The 25,711-nt window shown below is 41.9% G+C and overlaps 2 protein-coding genes across 3 annotated transcripts in view; one reads left to right on the forward strand and one right to left on the reverse strand.

The window, feature by feature from the left end:
- cep104 (centrosomal protein 104) overlaps positions 1-20,493 on the forward strand; it is a 28,822-nt gene extending 8,329 nt beyond the window's left edge. For both annotated transcript variants that reach the window (XM_084367494.1, XM_084367495.1), the window contains 15 exons: positions 2,018-2,173; positions 2,349-2,576; positions 3,366-3,581; positions 3,949-4,116; positions 4,974-5,147; positions 8,054-8,230; positions 11,232-11,432; positions 12,418-12,513; positions 12,789-12,873; positions 13,250-13,319; positions 13,557-13,665; positions 13,750-13,888; positions 16,118-16,185; positions 18,281-18,368; positions 20,089-20,493. In XM_084367494.1, coding sequence (XP_084223620.1) covers positions 2,018-2,173; positions 2,349-2,576; positions 3,366-3,581; positions 3,949-4,116; positions 4,974-5,147; positions 8,054-8,230; positions 11,232-11,432; positions 12,418-12,513; positions 12,789-12,873; positions 13,250-13,319; positions 13,557-13,665; positions 13,750-13,888; positions 16,118-16,185; positions 18,281-18,368; positions 20,089-20,219 — 2,106 coding nt within the window. In that variant the 3' untranslated portion in view covers positions 20,220-20,493. The remainder of the gene's footprint in view (positions 1-2,017; positions 2,174-2,348; positions 2,577-3,365; positions 3,582-3,948; positions 4,117-4,973; positions 5,148-8,053; positions 8,231-11,231; positions 11,433-12,417; positions 12,514-12,788; positions 12,874-13,249; positions 13,320-13,556; positions 13,666-13,749; positions 13,889-16,117; positions 16,186-18,280; positions 18,369-20,088) is intronic.
- Positions 20,494-22,325: 1,832 nt separating this feature from the next.
- b3gnt7l (UDP-GlcNAc:betaGal beta-1,3-N-acetylglucosaminyltransferase 7, like) lies at positions 22,326-25,622 on the reverse strand. Its single transcript, XM_084367496.1, has one exon. The coding sequence runs from the start codon at positions 25,364-25,366 to the stop codon at positions 24,131-24,133; it is 1,236 nt and encodes a 411-aa protein (XP_084223622.1). The 5' UTR covers positions 25,367-25,622; the 3' UTR covers positions 22,326-24,130.
- Between the last annotated feature and the right edge of the window lie 89 nt (positions 25,623-25,711).

The raw sequence follows: 25,711 nt of genomic DNA on the forward strand, positions 1-25,711 counted from the left end.
TTCTAGTTACTTTGCTGATCCAGATTTTAAGATTCACAACAATTTATTTAGATACATATGATGCTTTTTTATAGATTAAAGCACCCAGCAATATGAAACGTAGTCCACATTAGCTCCACCTCCACTAGAGGTAAAGTTCAGTAAAAGTCAGTAAAAGTTCTGCTGTCCTGTGCTCCTTTCAGCCATGTTTGCTCTTTTGGCTTTTGACAGCTCTTTTCACTCTACAAGTAATGACCACATTTCTTCCTTGTGTCATCATTCCAACCACACACTTTGACTACAACCTAGGTAGAATACATTTTGGCTGTTATCTATGTCTGTTAGTGGCTACTATCCTGTATGGGGGCAACAACCAGCTCACATTTATATGTTTATTTGACATAGTTTTCTTTTATAAAAATAAGAAATGTGTGTAAGGAAAATGTTATTTGAATTTTGACACAGCTATGATTAGTGGTGTGGTCAACAAGCAGGCCATTTACAGTAAAGTACAGTTATGAAGACTGTAAGCAATGTTTTATTGTGATAAGGAAACCATTCAGGGCCAGATACCAGCATCCATCTGGTATCTGCTAAGTGCCACTGCTACAGATATTATGATGATTTTTCTTTTTCAAATGTCAACTTTGTGAAGCTTGTATTCTTTCTGCACACATCCAGTGAAATTTTACCACTGTTTGTAACAGTAGTTGTTAAACATTGTTCAGATTCCTGTTACTGACCCCCTTTGTATACAGCGTTACCATGCTGACCATGAATTCTTAATAAGCTCAACAGCTGCCGTGATGCTCCTCGGGTAGTGTCTCTCCCACGCCCAGCTACAAGCCTGTCTGTAACCAGAGAACACACATACATACTAGCATCTTGTCAGCATGGCATATTAGCATCACGGACAAAGCAGTTGCCAAGGTAGTCATGCTGAAAATCCCTTGCCATTGCACCCTCAGAATGTCACATAATGTGAAATGATGATGTGATGTGAAAACACAGGACAGAAGGCAGAGAATGGTGTATATCTTCCTGCATGGAGGTTTATGGAGTTGAAATAACTTTATGCTGGAGATCCTAAGTATAAGAGAAAAAGCCACCATGTTTATTGCAGTCCAAAACAGAGTACAGATTCACAAGGTGTTAATGTTCACACTGTGTCGCTTGGCGCCTGGTTAGCAACTTAATTCAGCTTAATGGAATTTCCTCAGAAAGAAATTACGTCTCTGACTTACTGGAAGTTGCTGTCAATATTCCAGCTTGTAAATCTTGATGATTCACCATGTGGCACACTTACTGTTATGAGGCACCAGGTCTTTGTCATTGTGCGGGCAGAGCTGCCCATGTCTGGTCCAAGTCAATCCCCAAACCAACTCCACTTGTGTAGTTTCTGGCGGTTGTTTCTATTGGTGATGTTAACACAGTACTCATTAATTGCTGACATCTGGGAACACGGTGACATCAGTACAATGAGGCCCAAGGTGGCATAAAACACATGGACCTAGCCAATCAGCTGATGGTTTAGCCAGATTGCTAATTTTATTCTGAGGTAAAACTGAAGGTGTATGCACCTCAAATATTCACAATAATCCCCCACTGTGCAGGAAAACTGTGCACAACTACAGAAAGTAAGGCAGGTCAAAAGTTGAACCAGGAAGTTGGCCGATAAATGGTGATGGATTTTTGCAACCTCTCTGATTATCTGACTGCTCATGTTCCTTGCTCCTTTAAACTTGTTTTGAGTATTGTCATTCCTCAATCTCACCAATTAACTTGGAGGATAAAATGGTATTACTATTAGAAGTCTAGACAAAGGAAACTAATCTCTTGAGCTCTCAGCAGGGCTAGGTGAAAATAGGAAATATAAAAGTGTTTTTCAATATAGGCACAAAATGACCAAATCTAAGGAATCATTAGACCAAGCAGACGCATGACACAACTTCTGTGTATAGTCTTCTAAACTTGCAGTGTGGGCTCACTGTGTCACTGCAGAACTGTCTTTACTTCTCCCTGTCTTGGGCTTTTCCAGGTGGGGGAACGTTTGGCTCGGTATGATGTGGATAAACGCTGTGCCATCGAAAAGGAAGACTATGACCTGGCCAGAAAGAAGAAGGAGCTGATGGAGGAGTACAGGAGGAGCGTCTACCAGCAGCTGGAGGTCCACAACCTGCTGGACATGTCAATGGTCAGTCACCAAACACTGATAGTGATGCTTCATCTGTATAGTAACAAAAAAGCAAAGCATGTTCTTGTCATTGGTGTTGGTGCTAAACAAAATGAGAAAGTATAGGATTTGAGTGAAAATCATGACTCATTCTGCCTAAACTGAATTCTGCTCTGTCCTCCCACCATTTCAACAGATCTCCAGGGCAGCAGATTCAACCCCAGCCCAGGATCCTCCCTCTCTTCAGCCCTCTCCACGTCATCATTCAGTCCCCACCAAGCCCCTTGTGTCCACAGACACTTTAAAGAAGGAGAAAAAAACAAACGCTCCACAGAACCAGCAGTCAGATGCAGGAAGTGCTGCGCCCAGACTAAGCAGTCAACCTGACACACCGTGCACCCCCACTGCTGTACCTAAGATAGACGTAAGTGCCATTTTATCAAAAGTGTCCAACACCTACAGACACTTAAGGACAGTATCAACTTGTCCAGTTCCCATTTTTGATGGTCAGTGATGACAAACCCCACTGTTTTCTCATTTATGATCCAGTGGTGGCCAGCTGTACCTGTATCTTGTTCTGCTTGCATGAATTCCTGTATTATGTAAAACTAATCCCAGCCTAATGCAGCACCTTGTGAACACGTCTCCTGCTTTAAGCCTTTGTAGTGTTGGAACACAGAGCACATAGGGAGATTATGACCAGCAGGGGCTTTTATGCTTTACTCACCACCTACAGAGACCGGCCCCACTGCAGGTTTGGGTTTCACTATTTAATTAAAAGCGTGCAACAGTTGGCTGACTCCCACGGCTGCCAACCTGGCCTCAAGGCAGGGCTTTGAGCCTTGTATGAGGCAGCTGGATGCCAGTTGGCACCTGGGCGCAGGAGACAGTGTTGACTGCATGGAGCTTGGGTTTGTACAGATGGGGTTAAACATTCATTGTCATCATGATGTTGAATGAGCAACCTATTGAGTAATCAAATGCTAGTGAGAGTTAGTGAAAAGAACAGGGGTAGAGTGATAAATATTTCAAAAGTATCGCCATTCTTTTCAGGCTTGAAAGTGTAGATCAGTTCACTTTGAGCCTTTGAACTTAGGGATATGTATTGAGTGCTAAAAATAGCTGCTAATATGAATAAAAAATGTGAAAGTTGTAGAATGTAAAAATGATATTCCGGGATCTAAATATAAATGTTGTTGTCTTGTGCTGACAGGTTACCAATGTGCCTTATGATGATAGGCCACTGCCAGCCCTTCAGAGGAAAGACTGTCCTTTGGAGTCCATTCAGAGCCCTGCAGAGCAGCACTCCTCTCAACCTGACGCCCAAAGGACTCCACACAGCCCTGAGATGAGCGGAGAGCCAGAGCCCCTGACGGAGAAGGCCCAGAGAGAGGCTGGCCTTCCTTTAGAGGTGTATGGAGAAACCCTGGTAAGAAAAAAAAGGTGGAAAAAACATGGATAGCTAAGATAAGTGAGGGTTTTACTTTCTCAGGGGGTTGGCGTACCATTCCTTCAGGATATTCTGTACTTTTGGATAATATTTCCCTATTTTCACTGTTCTAGATATATTTGTATCAATGTATATATATCAGTAGATAACAAAGATTTCAGATCACACATCATCATTTGATCCATTGATAATATATAATGTTTATGTTTATAAACTAAAATTGGCAGATATATGGGTTTGTAATATATGATCTGTATACATTAGACAGCATATATGAAAATCTCTATCCACATCTGCTGTAATACCCACATAACTCTCTTGGCGTATTTTCTTGTAAATTTTCCAGGTAGCTAGAGCGTATTCCAAAACCTGGTCCTACAGAGAGGATGCTCTCCTGGCTGTGTACAAGAAGCTGTCGGAGCTATCACCCACCACCCCCAGGGAGGAGCTTAGAAACATGATAAGAGCTGCAGTCTTCCTTGTCCAGAGGTCCCTGCTGGATAAGGTGTCATCTGTAAGTCATTTCCTCAAAAGAGAATTGTCTTGATGGGAAAATCCCCAATTAACTGAACAGAAACTGCAGTAGAGTAGTCCTTATCAGTGAAGTTGTTATGGATACGTTGAGTTCGTCGCTGTCACTGTCTTCTTTAAATCATGTTCTCTGGATTCCTGTTACAAACACAGCTAACATTCATGTTGTTAAATCATAGGCACACATTCACACATGCACACTCTAAACAGTGTTTCCCCTGTACCATATGCAACTCCAGTTTTCTCTACCAGAGCTGGATTCCTTAAACAAACAGTTTTGACAAGGATGGCCTTGTAACCTCTCTCTGGAAGTTTGTATGGAGCTTGTATGGTAATAAAAAGGCTAGTGCCTCAATAATTCGAGTGATTTATTTTTCTAGCTACATGATGCACAGAATCCTCCATTAAGATATTCACTGGTTAATTTGCAGCTCCATAAATGTGTTTCAGTTTAGGCTATAATAAATACACCCTTCTGTGGGAACTGTGGTCTACGCTGCATTAAGTGTCATGTGGGTGTGAATGTAGCACAGGGTGTTATATGTATATATTTTCGGTCTTAATCTACCTAGTCACCTGGAAATGATCTGGTAATTCAATTGACCTGTAAAAACATGTTTTTTAGCTTCTATGCCTTATACTGTCTGGTGAGTATGCCTGGTTGGTGAGTCCAAAAAACCCCATCAACCTTCATCTGTATCTGCCAATTGTCTCCATCTGTTTACTCAAACTAAACATTGCCAAGTGTAACCTCTCTGCTAATTGACATCATCCTGGTGCTAGCTTTTCTTGGAAACTCCTCTAACTTTGCAGCTAAAAGTCCACTGGCTCTTTCCTCAGGTTTTCCACGCCTCCTTGAAGCTGCTGCGGCTGCTGCTGAGCCAGCTGATCACAGGTCTGGGGCTGGGCCGGGCCGAGTTGACCCACTGCTTGAAGCAGACCTGGCCAAACCTGCTGGCCAGGACTGGAGAGTCAGCCAGCCGCCTCCGGGCCACAGCCACTGCCTTCATACAGGTATTGTATCAGGCACCGGTGGCTGCATTTCATCCACTCTTTGCTTCTTGTCAGCCTGCCCTCTGCCTAGATTTTTTAATCTGCCTTCTCTCCCTCCACCATCCTCCTTTGTATAGAGAGCTTTTGTATAGAACTCTGTGAAAGCTTTTGTTTGATAATGTTATAAGATCAGCACCCTCTTATTTACTCAACAAAACAGTATCACAATGTGCTGCAAAGTAACCCAGCTGATGCAATGTAAAAATGTGCTGACGAAGCTGCTGATGTCCTTGGTGATTCTCCCTTTTGTTTATGGTTATTATATCTCAAATTTGACGTTGTGGTGATTTCTTGATATTAAATCGCTACATGTACAGTACCAACTGGGTGGAACATCTTTTAGCAAATAAATAGAAAAAAATGGTTCCCAAGTAACCTCCCTATCCCATGAGGCGACTCTCAAGGGTGGAACGTTGACCAAGACAGGATGACAGCAAACCCAAACACATTAGAAATCAATTCAACACAACTGTGTCGTGATAAAACCAAAAAATCGACCATAAAAAACACATTAGTACAACAGTATTCAAGTCAAATATAGACGTGCCCTTCTGAGAGTGCCCTTCACCTTTCATGTACAAAAGAAGGATTACCTAAAAAAACAAAACATCTCTACCACTTCTCAAAGAGTAATCCTTCACTGATGAAAAATGATCCAGTATTGTCCTATTGTATTCGTCACTTCCTCACTATTAAATGACACCAGCTAGATAGACTGAAACCAGTCATGTAGCAATCTATGGAAAGGACAGGGAAGATAAAGCAGCACAGACATTTTTTAGACCACAGATCATGTACAGGCAGATGGGCGCACTAGATAATTCAGATGTTCTCAAGAAATGTAGTCATCAGATCAAGATACAATCTCTCTAAAAGATTCCTTTGCTGATTTATGAGATTTAACACAGCATTTTTCTCCTCTTGGAGCAGTATATCTAACATAGACTGTGTCACAGAAGAATAATGTGTGCAGTGCGTCTTCTTTGACTATTTCTGGTTCACCAAAGAAATTTAAAATAAAAATTAGTTGAATAGACAACATTGTGTCTCAATTCTTGATATATATTTACAGCCAGAGATTTACCATCACTGATCTTGGGTGTGAATAATTGCATGCTGATGTTCGCAAATACATAATCATAGTGTCAGTGTCCTCGGTATGAATAGTATTCACAGTAGATAAATACATAAAACATGCTACAGTCATTGTCTGTGAAAACATGCACCTGCAGGACAAACGTATTGTATTTGTATGCGTAATATGTTTGTATGTGGATGTATTCATGATTAAATAGAGCATGTTTTGTTCCTCCTTGATACAATCAGAATAATGGACAGCAACCACAAGTCTGCATTCCAAAACAAGAACTAGAACTGGGCCTTATTAACATGCCCCATGGTGGGCAAACAGGAGAAGCAGTGTACTGTATTTTTAGACTGGGACAACAGTTTTATCAGAACATACGTCTTTATCTTTGTGTCGCTTAATTAAAGATGCAGAGTTCTTGTAACTTCTAAAGAGTAAAAGAGAGACGTATGGGTTTCTCTGAGCTCATTTGGGTGAGCATGTGTTGAAACAGGACAGATATTTCTGAAGTCAGGACTGAAAAAAAAAACAAGACAATTACCCAGCCAACTGTCATTATTTGGTTTGAATATGAAACCAGTACTAAGAGTGGTAATGAAATGCAACAAAGGCTACTGGCAGGATTCAAACGAGGCCCAATGCTGTTTCCGTGGTATGCTTCTCAGCCTCTACCTTTTGGATTTTGATAGATTTTTTGTTGCTGTTTTCTTAGAGCTTTAGTGTCAATTGCTCACCTAGCTGTTAGTCTTTTTAGGCACTAAAAGGACACAAAAACGTAACTTCTACGCCTTTGCATCATTATTTTTCAACTGTAATTACATATGCAGATGCTTGTGTGTGGAAGTTATTTTATGCATTTTAAAAAGGAGCTGGAAATTAGTTTTAGTCTTTGTTAGCTTTCCTAAAATGAGCTAGATTACAGAGGCCTAACTAACTGTGTGTTGCAGTGTGCTGTAGTCTACTGCAGTGAGGGCCAGTTAGGAGGTGTCTGAGGTGTTGTCATGTTCTACCCCAGCCTTCAAACAAGCCCAATGTTGTAGTCACCCCAACTGCCTTGACGGCCTCCTTGTAGTCTTAAGCCTCAACAGAGCCGTTACTGAGGCTGTTTGTTATTTGTGCACTGTACTTCCTGGAGTTCGGCCCTTTCACATGTACTGGTGGGCGAAATATGGAGCAGTGTACTCGTGTGTGTGTGTGTGTGTGTGTGTGTGTGTGTGTATGTGTGTGTGTGTTGAGTAAGAAAGTAGCTTCTGCTTCATTGAGTTCAACTCAGGACATCACCATGAGTCTCAGCCCTCTGAAATCATCGCCTGGCCCCTCTGGATCTGTTCGGGGCTCCATTAAAGCAATGACTGAATGTCTCTTTGTACGTTGAGGACAAATTATATGTTTATGTGTGTGTGTGTGTGTGTGTGTGTGTGTGTGTGTGTGTCTGTGTGTGTGTGTGTGTGTGTGTGTGTGGTTGTGTCCCATATTTCCGACTTACATTCCACTCACCTGATGAGGCTGAAATGACAAACAACTGAGAGAAGTTTTTCCAAGAGCCTTCCCTCGTCTTGCTTTGATTGTACACTTGTATTCTCTGTCACGACTTGTCTCTCTAACGGATGTGCTGAGTGACAAATCACCATGTGTAGCATCACACGGATAAGTTTTGTTAGTGGCTCACAGCACATGTATTACATAATTTAAAGGTACATGCTGTAAGTATACAGTGACATTGCTTGACTTTTACACTGTTAAATTTCAAAGTCGTCTGTTTCTCATGTCCCCCTTTTAGGAAATTGCTGTTCTGAAGGATGTTCGTGCCCTCCAGGTAATTCCTGGTGAGCTGGTGAAGCCTTTCAAATCCAACTTCCCCTCTCGTCTGGCACAGAGTCGGACCGAGCTCACCGAAAAGCTGCTTGCTGAACTGGGAACAGAAAACTCTGGTTTCACCCTGGATAATGTAATGACGGTAAAGGACCTAAAGCATGCTAATGCATTTATCTAAACTTATTTTTTTGCAATGTTGCAGCCCTTAATTACTTAATTATGTTAAGTCTCTGATACGGAAGCCAAGAGGTGTTGCAATTATCTTCATAGACCTGTTTGCTCAAGATCATAATTTGTTGATAATGTTGTTATCTTGAAAAATGAGATAAAAACAGGCCTTTTGTTTGCCTCAGAAACCAAATTTCAGAGTATGGAAGTCAAGAGCAAAAATCTTTAGATAACTAAATTGTTTCTTGTGTTATCTCAAGAAAAAAAAAGTTCAAACCCTTTTGGGGTCACACCGTCTAAATTTGGTTTGGGAAGCTTTTCCATCAAGTCAGAATTATTCTGAAGGACACACTGGACATTTTCAGGAGATTTTATAGCTATAAAACAACTTCAAGTGTCAACTCTGTCTCCCCAGTCATTCTCTTTCTGATCAGAAAATAGCAATTACGACATACATTTCCTGGATAACATGATAACACATGTACTGTATAGAGATAAATACAATATAATGCCTGCATTATTCCACTTTCTAAATAGGCACCCATCACGCTGTTTTTCTGTTACATTTGGCTTAAAAATTACGGTGTGACTAACTGAAATGGGAGCAGTCCCTCCCAGGCTTTCTGTGGCCATTCAGTTCACGCAAACAGGCTGTCAGTGAGCCTCAGTCAGCTGAGTCAATGTTGTCACCATCGACATCCACTCTACGTCTCCTGCACTCTTGGTTTCCAGCAGTGACCTAATATCTACGTGCAAACTATGCAACTGTTGACCAGGCTGGGTGTGACAACAAGCCATCCCGTCCTCCCTTCTATAGTTTACGGCCGGTCCTCCACCCATCCCCCCTCCACTCAGCCCTCCTCATGACTTTACATGGCTTTCATCAGTGAGAGCAAATTGTTAGGTTTGTCTTGTAAGTTTCTCTGCTATTCTGAAGCAAAAGCCACACAGGTGGCATTGGCCAGCCTGTGTTTGCAAGTTTGTGCATGCTTGCTCAGCGCCTGTCCCCTTTGTGCTGGCTGCCTCCCATGTTTGCCTGGGAAACATTTCCAGTCTTGATTGAGATGTGACAGGAGGACTGTGCTTTATTCCACACATTGCCTTTTCTCCTGTCTGTCACATTAAATAGTTTGATGGGAAACACGTACAAGACACAGGGTTTAAACAGAAACTCAGTTTCAGTGAGGATTGGATCGTGAAATTGTCTTGTCTTGTTTTGTTGATACACCTGATAAGCCACTGTGTTAATCAGATTGGGTTCTTGTTTTCCTACCATCTTAAAGACGGTACTATTTCTTGTTAATCTTGCATACCATGAAGACGTCATTAGCAACTGGAACAAAGGTACAATAGCTGAGCCCATCTGTACTGTGGACAAATACGCCCTAAAAAGTTTTGGAGATGGTGGAAACTGGTGTGATACTATTGCAACAAGCAATACAGCCCTTATTAAAAAATGACAGATGGTTCAGTGCGGCTACTTGATTCCTGTGTGGAAATAAAAGATTCCACTCAGACGGTACATCGTTATAATAGATATTTATCAACAACATGTTGAAGGTGGTGATGTAGGTGGGGAGCTTACAAAAAACCTTCTTCAACCTTCCAAGTACTTGACAAGTCCTTGAATTGAGTGTTTGAGAAGGTGTGGGAACCCTGGCAAGACTACAGATTTAACCTCCCATTATGTGCATATACCTGCGTATATCGTGCTTTTGGTTTGGTGGCAGTAGTTTTGGTGGCCAAACTCAAACATGAAGTTGCTTCACTTCACAGCTGAGACCTCTACTGGTGTCTGCCTCATTTAGCTCATGTGACCATCCCTTAGTTTCAGGTTTACTCTTGACAGCTCTACAGTGTTAGCCCAGAGATGGTTTGAACATTTTTCCTTTTTCCTCCACTGTTACCTGGGTGATCTGCTCCGAGGCAGGAGCCAGAGTAAAAAAGGGGGTGATTGAATTTCCTGTAATTAAAATGAGAAGTGGTCGGCAGAGACAACGGAGAATAATGGCAGGCTGTCGTTGAGCCTGTTGAGCGAGGGAGGGGCGGCCTTTGTACACAGTTTACCTCTGGATGTTAATGTTCTCCACTAGCAGCGTTGCCATTGTGTTGCACCTCTCTTCACACAGAGATTATGTCGGATAATGGGCTCTTTTTACGTCATGATTTGCCCTTCTCTCAGAGGACTCCCTCAACAGTGTTGCAGTTTTGCACATAATACTATAATACAAATATAGCAAATACTGCTTCATGAATTATTGACTTTTATCTGTTCAAAAGCCTGCGCTGAATCATACCGTGGCCTGTTTCCCCATCATACTGTCGATAAGACCAGCAAGTCGAGGTTAACTGTATGGCACCTTTCAAACACAGAGGCTATTTAAACTGCCTTACACACGGTTAAGAAATGCATTAGAACCACATCTGAAAGTAGCGGACTAACAAGTTGATCGAAGTTGAGCAGAGTAGATAGAAAGAGTCAATCAAAGGCACAAACCAGATTATTGTAAACTCTACTGTAACCTGTAGCAGGTCAGCTCTGACTTTGAATGACGTTAATTCTAGATATTGAGTATATGGATGAATCGCTATGTGTAATGATCTCTCATTTCATCTCACTGCTTTGCAGCGACACAGTCTGAAAGTCTTTGCCATTCACATGTGCAAGAACTTTTGCTTCCAGGAGAATTCTAGCTGGGGAAATCCTTAATCCCCCTCTCTGATTACAGAAACCTGGTTTCTTCTATGCGTGACATTTATCAGACTCAGGTTGGCCTGGAAAAACAATTGCAACCCAGTTACTTAATTGTATGAACTGATTGTGATCTTTCTTTCTGTTATGTTCACCATTTTTTGTATTATTTGTTTATCATTTAAAGTTGAAATATGACTTGTAGTTGCAGATAAGTTTCATTCCAACAACAACAAAAAAATGTTTCTTTTTCAAAATAAAAAGTCTGTTTTTCCTCTCTCAGTTCTGTGCAGCGGCTTTGGAGCACAGTGCATCAGCGGTTCGAGAGCCGGCAGTGCGCATCATCTTATCCGTGTACCAGCAGCACAGAGCTGCTGTTCTCAGTTATCTTCCACCCAGCAATTCTGCCACACGTTGGGATTTCCTCTACAAGACTCTCTTTGATGGCTTTGCCAAGATTGATGGAAAGCTGGGGGATTTTAAGGCAGGAAGTTTTTTTGTTTGTTGGTTTTCTTTTTCTCACTGCAAATGAATCTCTTGCTCTTAAAGAAGCGACATTAACTTCAATCTCCTACTTCTATATATAACAAAATATCGCTTTTTTTTGTATAAGGGTGCCTGTGTTCACTCTCTTAAAATAATTTGCATCACACTGCCAGCCCTGTTCATTTATTTCAAACAGATTGCAGTCAGCGAGCAGCAGCTGGTAGATGGACAGTGAAACTGTCAGACATGGCAGATGGGAGCACTCTCTCAAGCTGCAAAGAGTTGAGCTTTGTTAAGGAGACTACATGATGTCATGTCTTTCTTTTTTTTTTTTGGAGCTGACAGTAACGAGAGAAAGGAGTCAGTTTTAAGTTGTACAGAGATATAACTGCCTCGCCAAAGCCATCACAAGCAGTGTTTGTTTTACTCATCTGGTTACCAAATTCCCCATACCAAACACAGGAATGTATCTGTGTGTAGTATAATGTAGATATTGTGATCTTTCTTTCAAATGCTCCAGATCATTCCCAAATGAACTGTGTGTAAAATTGCACTAACATCAAACCTTACTGACCTTTTCATATTATCAACACGGTATGCAGTAGTGTTTGATGTTGTGTACTCGAGTTACCACAAATGCAGCGAGTAAACCAGTCAGCTTGTGTTCCAACGCTGCCATGGTGTATCATCAGAGACCTAGCCTTCCCATGACGTGATGTCCATGATGTTGAGTAGCACTCAACTGCTAAGACGTCTGATCATTCGCTCATCAGTGTGAGTCACCAGTCTGCAGACTAAATGATGTAACTTTAAAAAGAATAAAATAATGAAACTAAAGCTGGTGTGGTGAGGAAGAAATACCTGGTATGCTGAAATGAAATTAACAGGAGAAAGACAGAATAAAGGAAGCAAACACAGAGGAAAATGGAATAAAGTGACTCTGACTATGAGGCTGATGACATGTTTTTCTTTTTTTCATGCAGACTTCGAAGAAGGGAGGTGGTCAGCAGGACGGCCAAAAAGAGAAGGAGGAGATCCACTCTCTTCAGGAGCAGCTGGCTGCCTTGAAAGAGATCACAGTAGGTGGAGCTGTCATCACGTCTGTGATTACGTCACTTCTCGTATAATGGCTGCTAATTTGTATTTATGACTCCACACAGAGTTGGTAGAATATTTTTCTCCCAAGGTGGTCAGTTTTTCACATGTACAGAACAACACTGGTACTCCTTATGACGAGGACTTCCACTTTTATCGGGAACTGTCTGTGTGCGTCTGTTGAAGTTGTGCAGACATTTCCTTGTGTGATAGCATCTCTTTGTGATGTCTATTGGTACTTCTCTGTCTGCCTGTGAAGGAAAGAGGGGACGGACAAACCAAAGGCCAAACGCCCAAGAAAGAAGCTCCCAAAGTTGAGAAAGAGTCCCAAAAAGCTGACAAAGGTATACAAGCTTAAATAGAAAGAAGCAGACAAAAGCACCTCAATCCCTACTCATACAAAAAGTGTTGTTTAGCAGAGGAAGACATCCTCATACACTGAACAGTTATTTCAGCTATTTACCCATTACTTTTAGTCAACTATTGGCTTACTTGCTAACTAGTTTTCACACACACTTAATTGCAGTAACACCTAAATTAATTGTTGTAGCTGACGCATATGTATTTTTTAATCAGTTTTTTTCACATTAGTTGAGCTAAAATCTCTCCATGTTTCCTGTCAGGATTGACTGTTGTGAGTTCTGGATCTCTTTCTCTCAAAGGTGGCCGCAAGTTAGTGTAGTAATGACTACTAACAGGTACTTTCTTCTTCATTTCCAGCTGTAACAAAAGAGCCCCAGGACAATGTAACAAACACTGTTGACCAACAGTCTATCAACTATCTGGACAAGTAAGTGAGTCATAACTGTAATGCAGACCTTTCAAAAGCACTGGTATAATTGAAAGATGTGAGAAAAAATAGAAATATGTACATAGCAAAGTGTCAGTTTCACAGGTTTTCACAGTGTTTTCTGTGCTGTTTTCACACAGTCATTTGTTGTTAGTGTATTATTTTGATATTATAAGTGTGCTAGTTCGAATGCTTTGAGGGAATATGATCTGATTTGAGCCTGATTGTATCTTTCAGCTTGTGCATATTCTGCAGTAAAAAGGACGAGTCCTTCACAGAGGATGGATTGGACCTCCACTACTGGAAACACTGTCCTATGCTGAGACGCTGTGATGAATGTAGACAGGTACAATGTTACTTTTTTAAAAGTGTTGGCACATTATTAGTCCAATCCCTACGCTTTGTGTACAGCTCTGCGTTGTGTTCACAGGTTGTTGAGATAGCCAGCCTCACAGAGCACCTACTGGGTGAATGTGAAAGCAGGTCCAGATTCAGCCAGTGCCCACGCTGCTCAGAGGCTGTGGCTACTGAAGAGCTGACCCGACATGGCCAGGGTCCTGCCTGCAACCGTGAGTTCTCAGTCTCACTCTTTCATGCCATTGGAGATTTTCTGAAAATGGGTTGTGTGATGAAATCATGCAATTTGTATACGGTGTATTTTCTTTTTTCTTTTATTATTTTTTGACTTTATTGGCTGGTGATAGTGTCGACACAAAAAGGAAAACAGTGAGAGAATTGGGGTATGACATGAAACAAAGGCCCCAAACCAAATTTGTGAACATTGTACACATTGTGGACACCCAAGAAGTGAATGTGACTGAGTATCATGCAGGTATGAAAAAATGACTAAAAACAAAACTACTAGATATAATCAAAATAACTTATTTACAAAATTTCACAAATGCTGCTTTACTTTTTTAACCCACCGGGAGCAAAGGGCATTATTCTCTGGTGCAATTTCTTGAAACTTTGTAAACTTAAATATTAACTACAATATTGAAGGCAACATTAATAAGTCCGGAGGACATGATGTCATCCTTTGTGGTGAAATATTTAATCAGCATCACAGTTAGCTCAAACTTTAACTAATAAGTGGGTACCACAGGGAAAAGTCAGACATGCACTTCATCTGTGTTAATGTAATGCCAATTTTACATACAGTATCTGTATCATACATAATAATTACTTTCACAGTTTGCCAACTCAGAAGTTATTCACATTTATGCAGTCAAGCATTTGGAAGTCTGAATGCAATGCACTCCATGTTACTGTGATAGTATTTTGTTGTTTTGGCTCTACTCCAGCTTATTAGATGTGAAATGAAACAAGAGCTATGAGGTTAGACTGCTGTAGTTAGATTGTGTTTTCAGCCTTGTCGTCCTTGTACATTGTTCCCCAATTTAAGGAACAGAATTAATTTGGACAAGTCACCATCATCTAACATAAAGGCATCGCATAGAATATTTTTTTTGTAGATATTTCTCAGGATGATGACTGGGTGAAGCAACAACTTAATGATGCTCTGTCAAGCCTGCACTGCAGCCAGCTGCACATCTTGCTTGCTTTGGGGGTGTTTTGCCTTCAGTGTGGTCTACATTAAGGGAAACACAGTTCGACTGAGGACAGGTCATTGACTTGACCATGCACTTACCATATACAAGCACCTGGAGTAGAATACAGCACAGCAGTTAAAACAAGTTTTGACGTATGAGTTAGGGTACATATGTGTTACCGTGAAATGGTTTTACATAAATGCATGGCCTATAGGCTGCAGATTGATTGTAAGATTACTTCCTGAATAGTTTATGTAAGCAGTTCTTTAGCTGCATGTCAGAGTTCAACAAAATGCAAGCGTGGGTGGCCCATGCCCTGCAAAATGTTCCCTCTTTACAGGCCTAAACCAGGTCTTCAACCTTACTTTTGCTTTGACTCTTTTGCTCGGCTACACATAGGGAATTCAACCGCACAATGTCATTACATAGGTGTGAAAACGCTCCTCTTTCTTTCTGTCAAAAAGACACATATTGTAAAACTTCCTGGTTTTGACCTTGTTTGTCCACAGCCTGGTCTTGGTAGGCTGCCTTTGTTTAGCACCCAGTGCTGCTGAGATGCTCATCTCTTTTAATTTGTTTGGATACATTTTTTTTCTCACTTTCTTTAACATTGCATTAAGGTGGCTGGTGTCTATGTGTGAGTGCAATTTGATGTGGATCCTTGATCTGGTGAGCTTAAATTGTGGTTCAGCAGTTATGGATGGTTTAAAGTGGAGAGTGATGCTTGGCTATCGAGTAGTATTTTATTAAAACATGAAAAGCATTATCCTGAAAACATGCTCTCATGTTCACAATTCTTTAATGGAAAACAAATCAGAAATAAGTACGTTTCCATAGTTTTGGTTAGTTAAGGATTTCTGGAAAACTGCCAAGACCTGCTACCAGTATTTACTATCTTAAAGCTTATGTCAGCTGTTCTTATATAATCTCTATAATGTTAGTTTTTTTTCCCAGTCGGATACCAGTTAAATGTTACTGTATCCCTACCTCTCCGTCACAGGCCATATGTCTCCATACATAATTGACACCAGTGGGCCTTTTGTATTACTCTGAACTTCGTCTCTCTCATGTTCCTGTGGATTTAACAGAAACTGGAGTTGAGAGTTCGGGTTTAGGTTGCGTTTACCCTAATGTTCCCAGACCTCGAAGGTGAATTGTATTCAAAGCTGTTCTTCTTTAGTGTTTGAGGGACTTTTTCCGTAATTGTATAACAGGTGGCTTAAAGCTGTTATGTTTCTGTTTCAGCCCCCATCTCCGGTAAAGGTTCCAACCACTGTCCTTTATGCCACAACAACTTCATGCCAGGAGAGCAGGTGAGATTCATGCGAGTTTCATATGAGAAATTCATATGTACCAATTGTGTCACTCACAGCTCTGTGAGAATGTTTTATTGTGAAGTGACAACAAAAGGTGAAGACAGGAAATGTGAATTTTGCAGCAGAACAGTCATGGTATGCTGTTTCATGCTAATATTTCAAAGTAAAAAACAAAAAAAAACAAAGATGGTCACATTTATGAAAAGGAGAAGAAAAGAAGATTCTGTTAAGATTTTCAAATAACTCAGTGCGCTTTTCTCTTTTCCCTCTTTTATATCAACACAGACACCCAAAAGCATCTAATATTAGGCTTGAAGAGCAAACAGGTGTGAGGTAAAGCACCGCTATTGTTGGCCTTTAAAGACTTCAAAGGAGGCAGAGCCTTTGTTCTTAATGGGCTGTTTCATTCGTCAAAAGATGAAGTAAATACCGTTCCTCGCATTCCTACAAGCTGAAGGAGAAGTAAAGACAAAAATGTCCAGATGAGCTGTTTATGGATAAAACTTTAATATATATTTTTGATAGTTATGCTTTCCCGAAATTTTTTTTTTTTCCGCAGTCAGGGTATTTTAAGATAGCGCAGTTCTTTTAATTCTAATTATAAACGCTAGACAAAACTGAATCATTTACTTGTTGCAAGATTGGAGAAATCAGGTTTCCTTTCATTTCAGTAGCGGTGCCTGCTGAGATGGCTCAGTTCTGCTACTGTATGTATTTTGTGGAAAAAGTTTGATCTGACACACACACAAAAAAAAATTGGGGTTAAACATGTACTCTATTCATCAGCAGATACGGAAACATCATCAAAATGGGGGACTCAAAATTATGAACATAAACTCAGTATAACCTCATTGTTGAATATTACATAACATAGCCACAGGGAAAATGGTTCATCTTATCTTCTACAAGTAAACAGTGCTCATATTTCGGCGCCTTCACAGCTACTCATCCTTTACTGACGCTGAGTGTCAGTTCACTTTTGTGTGATACATAGAGAAGTTTAAAAGATCCTGTAGAAGATTCTCAGCCCCACTAAAACACATAAGTGTCGCCTTTCATTTGCCTTCTGTTACGTTCCTGTCACTGTGGAGTCTAATGAATCATGCAGGTCGTCTTTCAAGGAGCCGTAAGAGCTACAAGAGGCAGTCTGAGCAGTGCCTGTCCTGGTTCTGCCTGTCCCAGTTTGCAGCAATAACTCTTCTACAACAATACAAAATTTTGAATTTGATACTGTCAGTCCCTGTATCTGATTGGTCGATCCAGGTGGAATGTGTAAAGTACCTGATGAACAAAAAGTAGTGAACATGATAATGATTCTTTTTGATGAATGATGAGGTTTGCCACTCTGTTTTGGCCGCTTAAACAGCAGCAGTTGGTTTGGAATAGATATAAAAAGATGATAGCTGCATGTGAAATGAGGAGGTAGACATGATACGTGCGTTACAGTAACATGTAATGGTGGCTGTTCGAAAACTGTTGGAAAACCTCCCTGATGAATCACAATTGAAAGGTATAATGAGTGGTGGAGTGGGCACAAGTATCAAAATGTAAACTGAATTGCCATGAATCTGCACAGTTTGGGATGTGGCCAGATGTGGATCATGCTAAAAAGTCTTCATCCATACATACGTATCTGGAATGATATCAATTACACATGTGTTGTTCCTGCTGTGACAAAATATGTGCAGTGAAAAATGCCTATTGTCCTTTGTAACTGTGCTGTGATTCATTTCAACTTTCAGCACTTTGCATTTTAACCACCTTTAATCCCTGCAAACCACTTAATGTCCGACTAGGCCAAGATATGAGCGATGTGGAGATTATGCCTGAATATTCAACCTCAGTTGTAATTTCAGCATGCAGTCTCTCACCTCACACACGCTTGAAAATTAATGAAGAAAAAAACTGACAGAAAGTCACACTTTTCGCTGCCAGAGCTGTGAGCGCAGACCCGATGAAAGACTGCAGTGTTTGTAGGAGGGAGGGCAGCCATTCGGGCCTTGACTGGGCCTACAGTCAGCCGTGGTTGCCCTGATAGAGAAAGTACCTGGAAGAGGAATGGACTCACTGAGCTACTTTGTCCCTGTTCCAGGCTTGGAAGGCTCACCTCATGGGCAGAGAGGGCTGTAAACAAAACTCGCGCAGGACTGCGGTGTCCCAGAGAACCCAGCCAGCACAAGGTAAAGCATTCATACACCCTCTGCTTACACCTACCTCCCCAACAGTCACTGTGAGAGCTGGACAAAGTGCCCATGCTTGTTGGTAAAATTTCATGTTTCAGCTTTTCCACTATTGGTTGGTTTCCTGCCTCAGAGCACAGGACGAGGCACATAAAAATAGTGACAGATTTAATTTGGAGTCTAGTGTAGTGGGTGTTTGTGGATCCATTTTGAGGAATATTTCGCAATCGTGCTAGTGGTTGTTAATGTCTGAAACATTACAGTCACGTCATGTCACAAGAATCCTGCTTTACGTCCACGAAAGTAGGGTTGTTGGGAAACATCTCACAGTTCTGTAATAACCATCTTGATGCCAGAGTGACAGTTTGGGCTTGTTCAACCAACTCACACGAGGCAACGGCTGCTGAATATATTTAAGTTATAATCCTCAAGGTTTTCATTGTATCACACCCCATTCTTCAGCAACAGCTACTCAATGTTTTTGTACCCTGTAATTGCGATTATGTACAGTAGTTTTTATTCTTACTTTCCCAGAGGCTTGCGAATTCACAGGAAACTATGCGCCCATGTACTGGACATGATGCTGAAGACAAAAGCAGCTGAGTTGAGAACTGCTGTTGCACAACCTTGCTGAATGTGTTCTTTAGTCCTGTCTAATAAAACAACATCATAGTGTCAGGAATCCTATCAGGCCACCGCTGTTTGTCTGCGCTGTAAACACTGTCAACCAGTTGCTATTCTGCAGCACAAGGTGTGTTTGCTGCCCCCAGTGGTCAATACATGTGTCACCAGCAACCAAAGGGGTCGCCAAATCAACCAGGCCTGAAATCTTAAGGGTTGTAACTTTAAAGGTCCAGTGTGTAGGATTTAGGGGGATCTATTGGCAGAAATTAAACATAATATTCATAATTATGTTTTCATGAGCGTATAATCACCTGAAACTAAAAAAAGTTTTATTGTATTTTCATTACCTTCGATTGAGCCTTTTATATCTGAGACAGAGTCTGCCATGTTGCACCACCATGTTTCTACAGAAGCCCAGAACGGACAAACCAAACACTGGCCTTAGAGGGGGCGTTTCTCATTTTTCACATAGGGGAGGGTGACACGAGGGGTGTTCAGCTGGTTGCAAACTGCACCCTCACTGCTTGATGCCACTAAATCCTACACGCTGGACATTTAAGCAAGTTTGGTAACAATAGGCAGGTCCCAGAGAAGGTCAGGGGCACAGGAAGTCAGTTCCTGGAGCATGCTGACCTTTCACATCAGGCGTCATAAAGACCCCGTTAACATACAGATCTTAAATAACTTTTCTTTTTTCATCTAGTGAGTGCCTACATGCTTTGCCACAGCATAGAAGTCGACATTATAAAGGTACAAAACGGTCAACAGCGAATGAATAAACCTTTCAGGATTTTCCACCAGGAAATAGTTTATCCATCTGGTACATCCTGTCTCATATTTAATCCAGTTAATAAATGATTGCCTAAACAGCAGGCACACATTAGGGAAGTTAGATCATTATAAATCACTGTGGGAAAAACCTCAGAGTAGGCTGACAATGTGTAGCATGCCGCCACATCACCACAAGCTCTTTACATCATGACCCCTTTCTGTTTGTATTCACATCACAGGTGATACAGGCCCTTTTGTTTAGTGCTAAATAGTACACAACAGGTGTGTCGCCTGTTGAAGTTCTTAAAAATGTGTGTGTCTCCAGGCAGGGCTGTCGGTGGAGCCAAGTTGAAGCAGGCCTGGTCGGTCGGGGCCAGAGGCAGGCCCATGGGCAGAGGCAGCCGGATCCCAGCTCTGGCACCCCTGTCCAGAGGACATCCACCAGGGAAACGCTGACACTGGTTCCAAGCACCTGGGTTACCCATATTTCCTGGTCTCACGTTTCTGCATATCGGCACTTTTAACGTATAACGTATTCACTGACTTTTGCAATAGGATTTCGAAGGCCATTATTGATTTGTAATTTATATATTTAACATTTTATAAAGATTACCAAAATGGGAATGTCCTTGTCTTATAAAGTCTCTATAAAAACTGACATTACAACATAGTGTTGTATCCACTTATAGAGACATTGGAGATTAACTACATTAAATCTAATTAAAGTCCACTATTGTGATGGTCAGTGACAGTCCACACAGAGAAGAGGCAGCTGGACTCATCAGTGTTAGATCTCTTGCCTCTTTTCTGTACTGTATGCCATTCCTCTGGCATCACACACCTGTCTGGCTACTAAACATCATGAGCACTCTGTGTGCTGTTTGCTGATATCTCAGTTTTGAGGCTCACTGCCGTTTGGAGCCTCCGTGGTGGGGATTGTACAGCTTAAAGGAGCCATCCGTTGGTTTAATATTGTGCTTCAATGAGGTTTGGGTGACTCAAGAGACAGGTGTAAAAAAGAATTAACATCAAATTAACATCTTCTTATAAGACCCATCTGTCTGTTAAAATACCCACATCTTACGACCCCACACTCAGTTTGCAATGCACACTGTCTGTTGGCTCTTAGCCCATGCTGAGATAACTCTGATGACATCACCCTGACATCAGCAGGGTTTTTTCCCGGATGTGACTCCTCAGGAGCCAAAGAAGACATTATACAGCCGTTCTCACAGGCCAATAAACTAAACTTTCTGTGTAAAATTAATGGAGGTTTGTTTCAAAGGAATAATACGTAACTTCCTGGAGAAAGATGGTTGATTGTTGAGTCTGATCTGCGAGTTGTCAAATACTGACACTTTAGGATGGTGGCTCGGCTCCAGAGTCAATCCGAAGCGTCAGTATTTGATTACTTGGGTATGACACTCAACTATCTTTCTCTAGAAACACCTTAAAATTTACATAGCATAGCTTTAAAGCTTAAAGGCACAGTTCACCCCAAAATCAAAAATACATATTTTTCCTCTTACCTATAGTGCTATTTATGCATCCAGATTGTTTTGGTGTGAGTTGCCGAGTTGTAGGGATTGTTGTGAGCAGTTTCATGCTTCAACTGTTTTCTTTCTACTGAACTACACTGCTTACCGCATCAACAAGCAGAACCTGTGGACAACATGCTAGCTAAGTAAGCTCCCAAACTAGTTGACGCCGTTAACGTTTAACTCCCGAGCTGTCATGAGCACCAGCCTCAGGTCAGTGAGTAGATGCATGCTTCCTTTAGCCGTTGTGATACGGCATGATCTCCAAAACTCGATAACTTGCACCAAAACAATCTAGATAGATAAGGTAAGGTAAGGGGAAAACTATGTATTTTTGGGTGAACTGTCCCTTTAACTAGTAAACACTCTCTTTAAAGATGGTAATAATTAAAAAATAGCTTGCAGCATTGTTAAAAAACAAAAAATTAGCGATCGCTCGTGTGGAATAGGCTTCTGCTCATAATGAATCAGGTTAAGAGCTCACCATTGATAACCAGTGTAGTATCATTAAGTATATTATCAATCACTACATGTACTAAGAGGTTGATGACAATGACTGACACTAGAGGCGGTAATGACAGTGAGGAGGAGGTTTGGTTACAAGCAGAAGACTTTCCTCCCTTGGCATCGCTCCAGCAGACGATGCTTCAGTACAAGAGAATTCATCGACGACCGCAGTGCAGCTTCACTGTCAGCTTCATGCTTTACAGTCTGTTTACACGTTCATTTATTGTCTTAAATAGAATATATAAAGTATAGAGTATGTAGAAGGTATGACGTAGCACTTTGCCAAAGGGATGAAGCTCCATCGTTGATATTTCAGTAACATAAGGATTAATGTATTTTCCTGCCTAACGCCTACTGACAATCTTGAGTAGATAGCACAGTTTTTTATGCTCTACTAGACAAGTGAAGGTTCACCTTTGAACCTGACAGAATTGTTCGAATATAATGAAAACACAACGGAGATGAATGTACTTTATACTGTAGAATTTGTGTAGCACCTGTTTTTCCTAAAGTCGACTTTTGTTGCTGAAAAGACTTAAAACTGACCCCAACAAACACATTGAAGCACTTCAGTGGCTTTAAAGGGGCACTACGTAGTTTAGGAGAAGAAAATCAAACTGGGAATTTCAATATTTACATTATTAATGAGGCGATAATACAAACTCAGAAATATTTGTTTTTTCCTTAACTGAATAAACAAGCTGTTTTTCAGAGGTAAATAAGGTTCCCAGAACAGTTTGAAGCTAGAAAGGTGGCAGGGTCCGCCACATATAAACAAAGTAAAACATGAAAATGACAAGACTTTGTTTATTTAGTCAATGAAGATCTTTCTCCTCTGATTGAAATTTCTTCCCCAGAACTCCATAGTGCACCTTTAAAGTGACGGTTTTCAGTTGACTAATATTTTTCTTCTTCTGTGCGACAGTGTTAAGACCATGTTGATTGTAATGCATCTGTGATTCATCCTCAGCCAAGAACAGAAACATCCTTAAAACAACCTGAGGTCTTCTCAGGTTTTTTATTATACTTGTACAAAATGTAATGTCTGCAAGGTAAATTCTTTATTAATGCGCGTTGTATTAATGGAGAAACGAGTAAACTTGGTCAATATGGTTGATGTATAAGAGTACGTTTGTTTTGTAACTTCTCAGTCCATCACATTGGCTTTAATCTGCTTGTGTATTGAGGGCGACTGTGACAGTGGATATTTTATCTTTTTATTTGCTTAGTAGCCAGTATTTTCTGAATGATAAATAATTTTGGCATGAAATGGCTATTTTTTTCTGCAAGTGTATCTGTATTTCTTTAAATAAACAGTGCATCTTACTCCAGAATGCTGTTCTCCAGCACATCACTATGAATCAAACGCTGCAACACAGAGATACACAGAGATCTCCATTTTTATTTACACTATCGTACATAAATCTACAGTATCACAGCCCTTTGGTTTCTTCAGTCTTTGGCCTGCCTCTGCGAAAATCATACACAAATGAATTAACTCTTAAAAAATAAAATAAAAGGTGAAATAAAAATATATTAACTTTAAAAAAAAAAGAAAAAAGATATCATTTGATTTTTACAAGGTCAGAATCACTCAACCATGTTTGCTCCGTGCTGCGAGTCCACTTTGACAAGTCACACTGAAATCCTGCAATCATGTAATAGACGATAAGGATCAGCAGTTTCAGAGGAACACCTGAATGTAACAAGTCAAGTCTTATTTATGCCTGCACAAACACGCACCAGAACCATTACAGCCTGTTTTTTACACCAACACTGGTTCTCAGATTAACATCGATGGAGTTTGAAATGGCACTAAAGCGTAAAAGAAGCATAGAAACCTTCCAGGGTGTTGTGCGTGCACGCTGTGGAGCTGTGTGGTAGTGGTTTCACAAAATGGGAAAAAGAATCAAAGGACTAGTGGAGAGGAGACCCAACCTGTTCACATGAGTGTGTGGCCATTTTAAAGGGCCATTATGTAGTTTTGGAGAAGAAATTCAATCTCAAAATTTCAATATTTACATTGTTAAGGTCAGTTTGTTTATTCAGTCATGAAAACAAAGTGTGTTTATCAGTCAATGAAGATCTTTCTCTTCTGATTGAATTTTTCTCCCCAAAACTACAGAGTGCACCTTTAATTGTGCATGCAGACATTTTTCAAAGCAGTGATGGATGGGTAAAAAACATTGTTTGGATGAAAATACATCGTTCTCCAGTTGTCAGAGCCTCCCTCCCTCCTCTACATGCCCCAGATTCAGTAAAGCTCATCATGTGCGATCAATTAAAAGTCAGCTCAGCTTCAGTGAATTGATTTATCGCCGATCATATGGAGGTCTTTTGCGCGCAAACCAGATCCCCGTTGTGCACCACGCTCCACATCCTGAGCAGCTCCTGCGCGCTCAGCTTGTGCACCACGATGAGGTTTTTATAAAAGCACGGCTCGCTGTTCATGGGGCTCACCCTGCGCCTGGTGATGCCGAAGGTCCTGAAGCCCGGGTGCAACTCTGGGGACAGGTGGAGCTTCTGCAGGCACATCCCCAAAAACACGTCGTCGATCGGGTACAGCTCCATGTCCTCCGACACCACGAAGAGCCTCCTGGCCAGCTGGGAGGACATGAGAAACCCCCCACCTCCGACATAAGGAGGGTACGGCTTATCGTACAGCTCTTTGGGGATGTAGTATTTGCTCTGGCGGTTCCTGATGGGGATCGCCTTGGAGATGGTGTCCCCCACGAACAGGCTGGCCTCTTTGCGCTCCTCCACCTTGAAGCCGATGAGCTCCAGCAGGTTGTGCGTGTTCACGAACACATCATCGTCTCCTTTGAAGATGAACTGCACGCCGGAGCAGTAGATGTCGAACCACTTGAGAAAGTTGACCTCTTTCAGGGTGAGGTTGAAGAAGGTGTCCATGAAGTCCCACTGGAGGATGTCTCCGTAGATCATGTCCTCGTACTCGATCAGTTTCTGGAGGTTCTTGGTGTCTTTCCCGCTCGTCGGGCTTCCTAAAAGAAATAAAGTTTTGATTTTCTTCCCGTCCACTGTGTGCTCCTTGCCCCAGCTTTTACGCACCGCCTCCCGCCGGTCGTGCTGCTCGATGACGGACTTGACCACCATGAGGAGGTGCACCTCTCCATCCGTGCATTTCTCCGGGTGGTTGATGAGCATGGGGAAGTACCTGCAGTGTCTGTGCAGAACGAACTGGTGAAATCTCGGGTCCAAGCGCCGGAACCAGTCCTGCGTCCTCACCGACGCGTCCTCGCTGCAGTTGAGAACCTGCGCGTCCCATGAAGTCGGGGTCCCGTTGGAGACCCGCTGCGCGTCCACATCGCTGCTGAGCGCAGGAGCCTCTGAGCTCCCCAAACTGCTCTTAACGGCTCCTTTCTTGAATGAAAAGCACTCTGAGCCGCACCAGCCGGCATCCCTCGTGTGTTTCACTCCCGCTCCATCCTTCTCCGCCAGTTTCAGCTTGTGGATCATGAGAAAAGAGGCGAAGACCAGAGACAGGCTCAGCAGGGGCTTCAGCAGACCGACCCGCTTTCTCCGGAAAAGGTGATCCATGGCTCTCACTGCGGCTCACAGAGACCCTCACACATTGCACCTTTTGCCTTCATAGTGTTTCACAACTGTGCGTTCGAGTGCAGTCCTCCACCGCCGTCCCTTCTCATTTGGACACCAGATGTCGCGCCCTCGGCTGCGTGAGAGCGCTGACACTGAAGTGGCCCCGGGGCCTCCTTTGGCCATGACGGCGCCCAGTGGAGTCACACGTCGCCTCTAGGTGCGGGGGAAATGATGCAGGACACGCAGCATGACCTCAGGCTTCTTCTGCCTCTCTCTGACTGGAGACCTGCGGCACGAGACCTCTCTCTCTCTCTCTCTCTCTCTCCCCCCAACCCCCCCACCTCC

The sequence above is a fragment of the Pagrus pagrus genome (genome assembly GCF_965226575.1).
Source record: "Pagrus pagrus genome assembly, chromosome: 11".
Lineage (NCBI taxonomy): Eukaryota > Metazoa > Chordata > Actinopteri > Spariformes > Sparidae > Pagrus > Pagrus pagrus.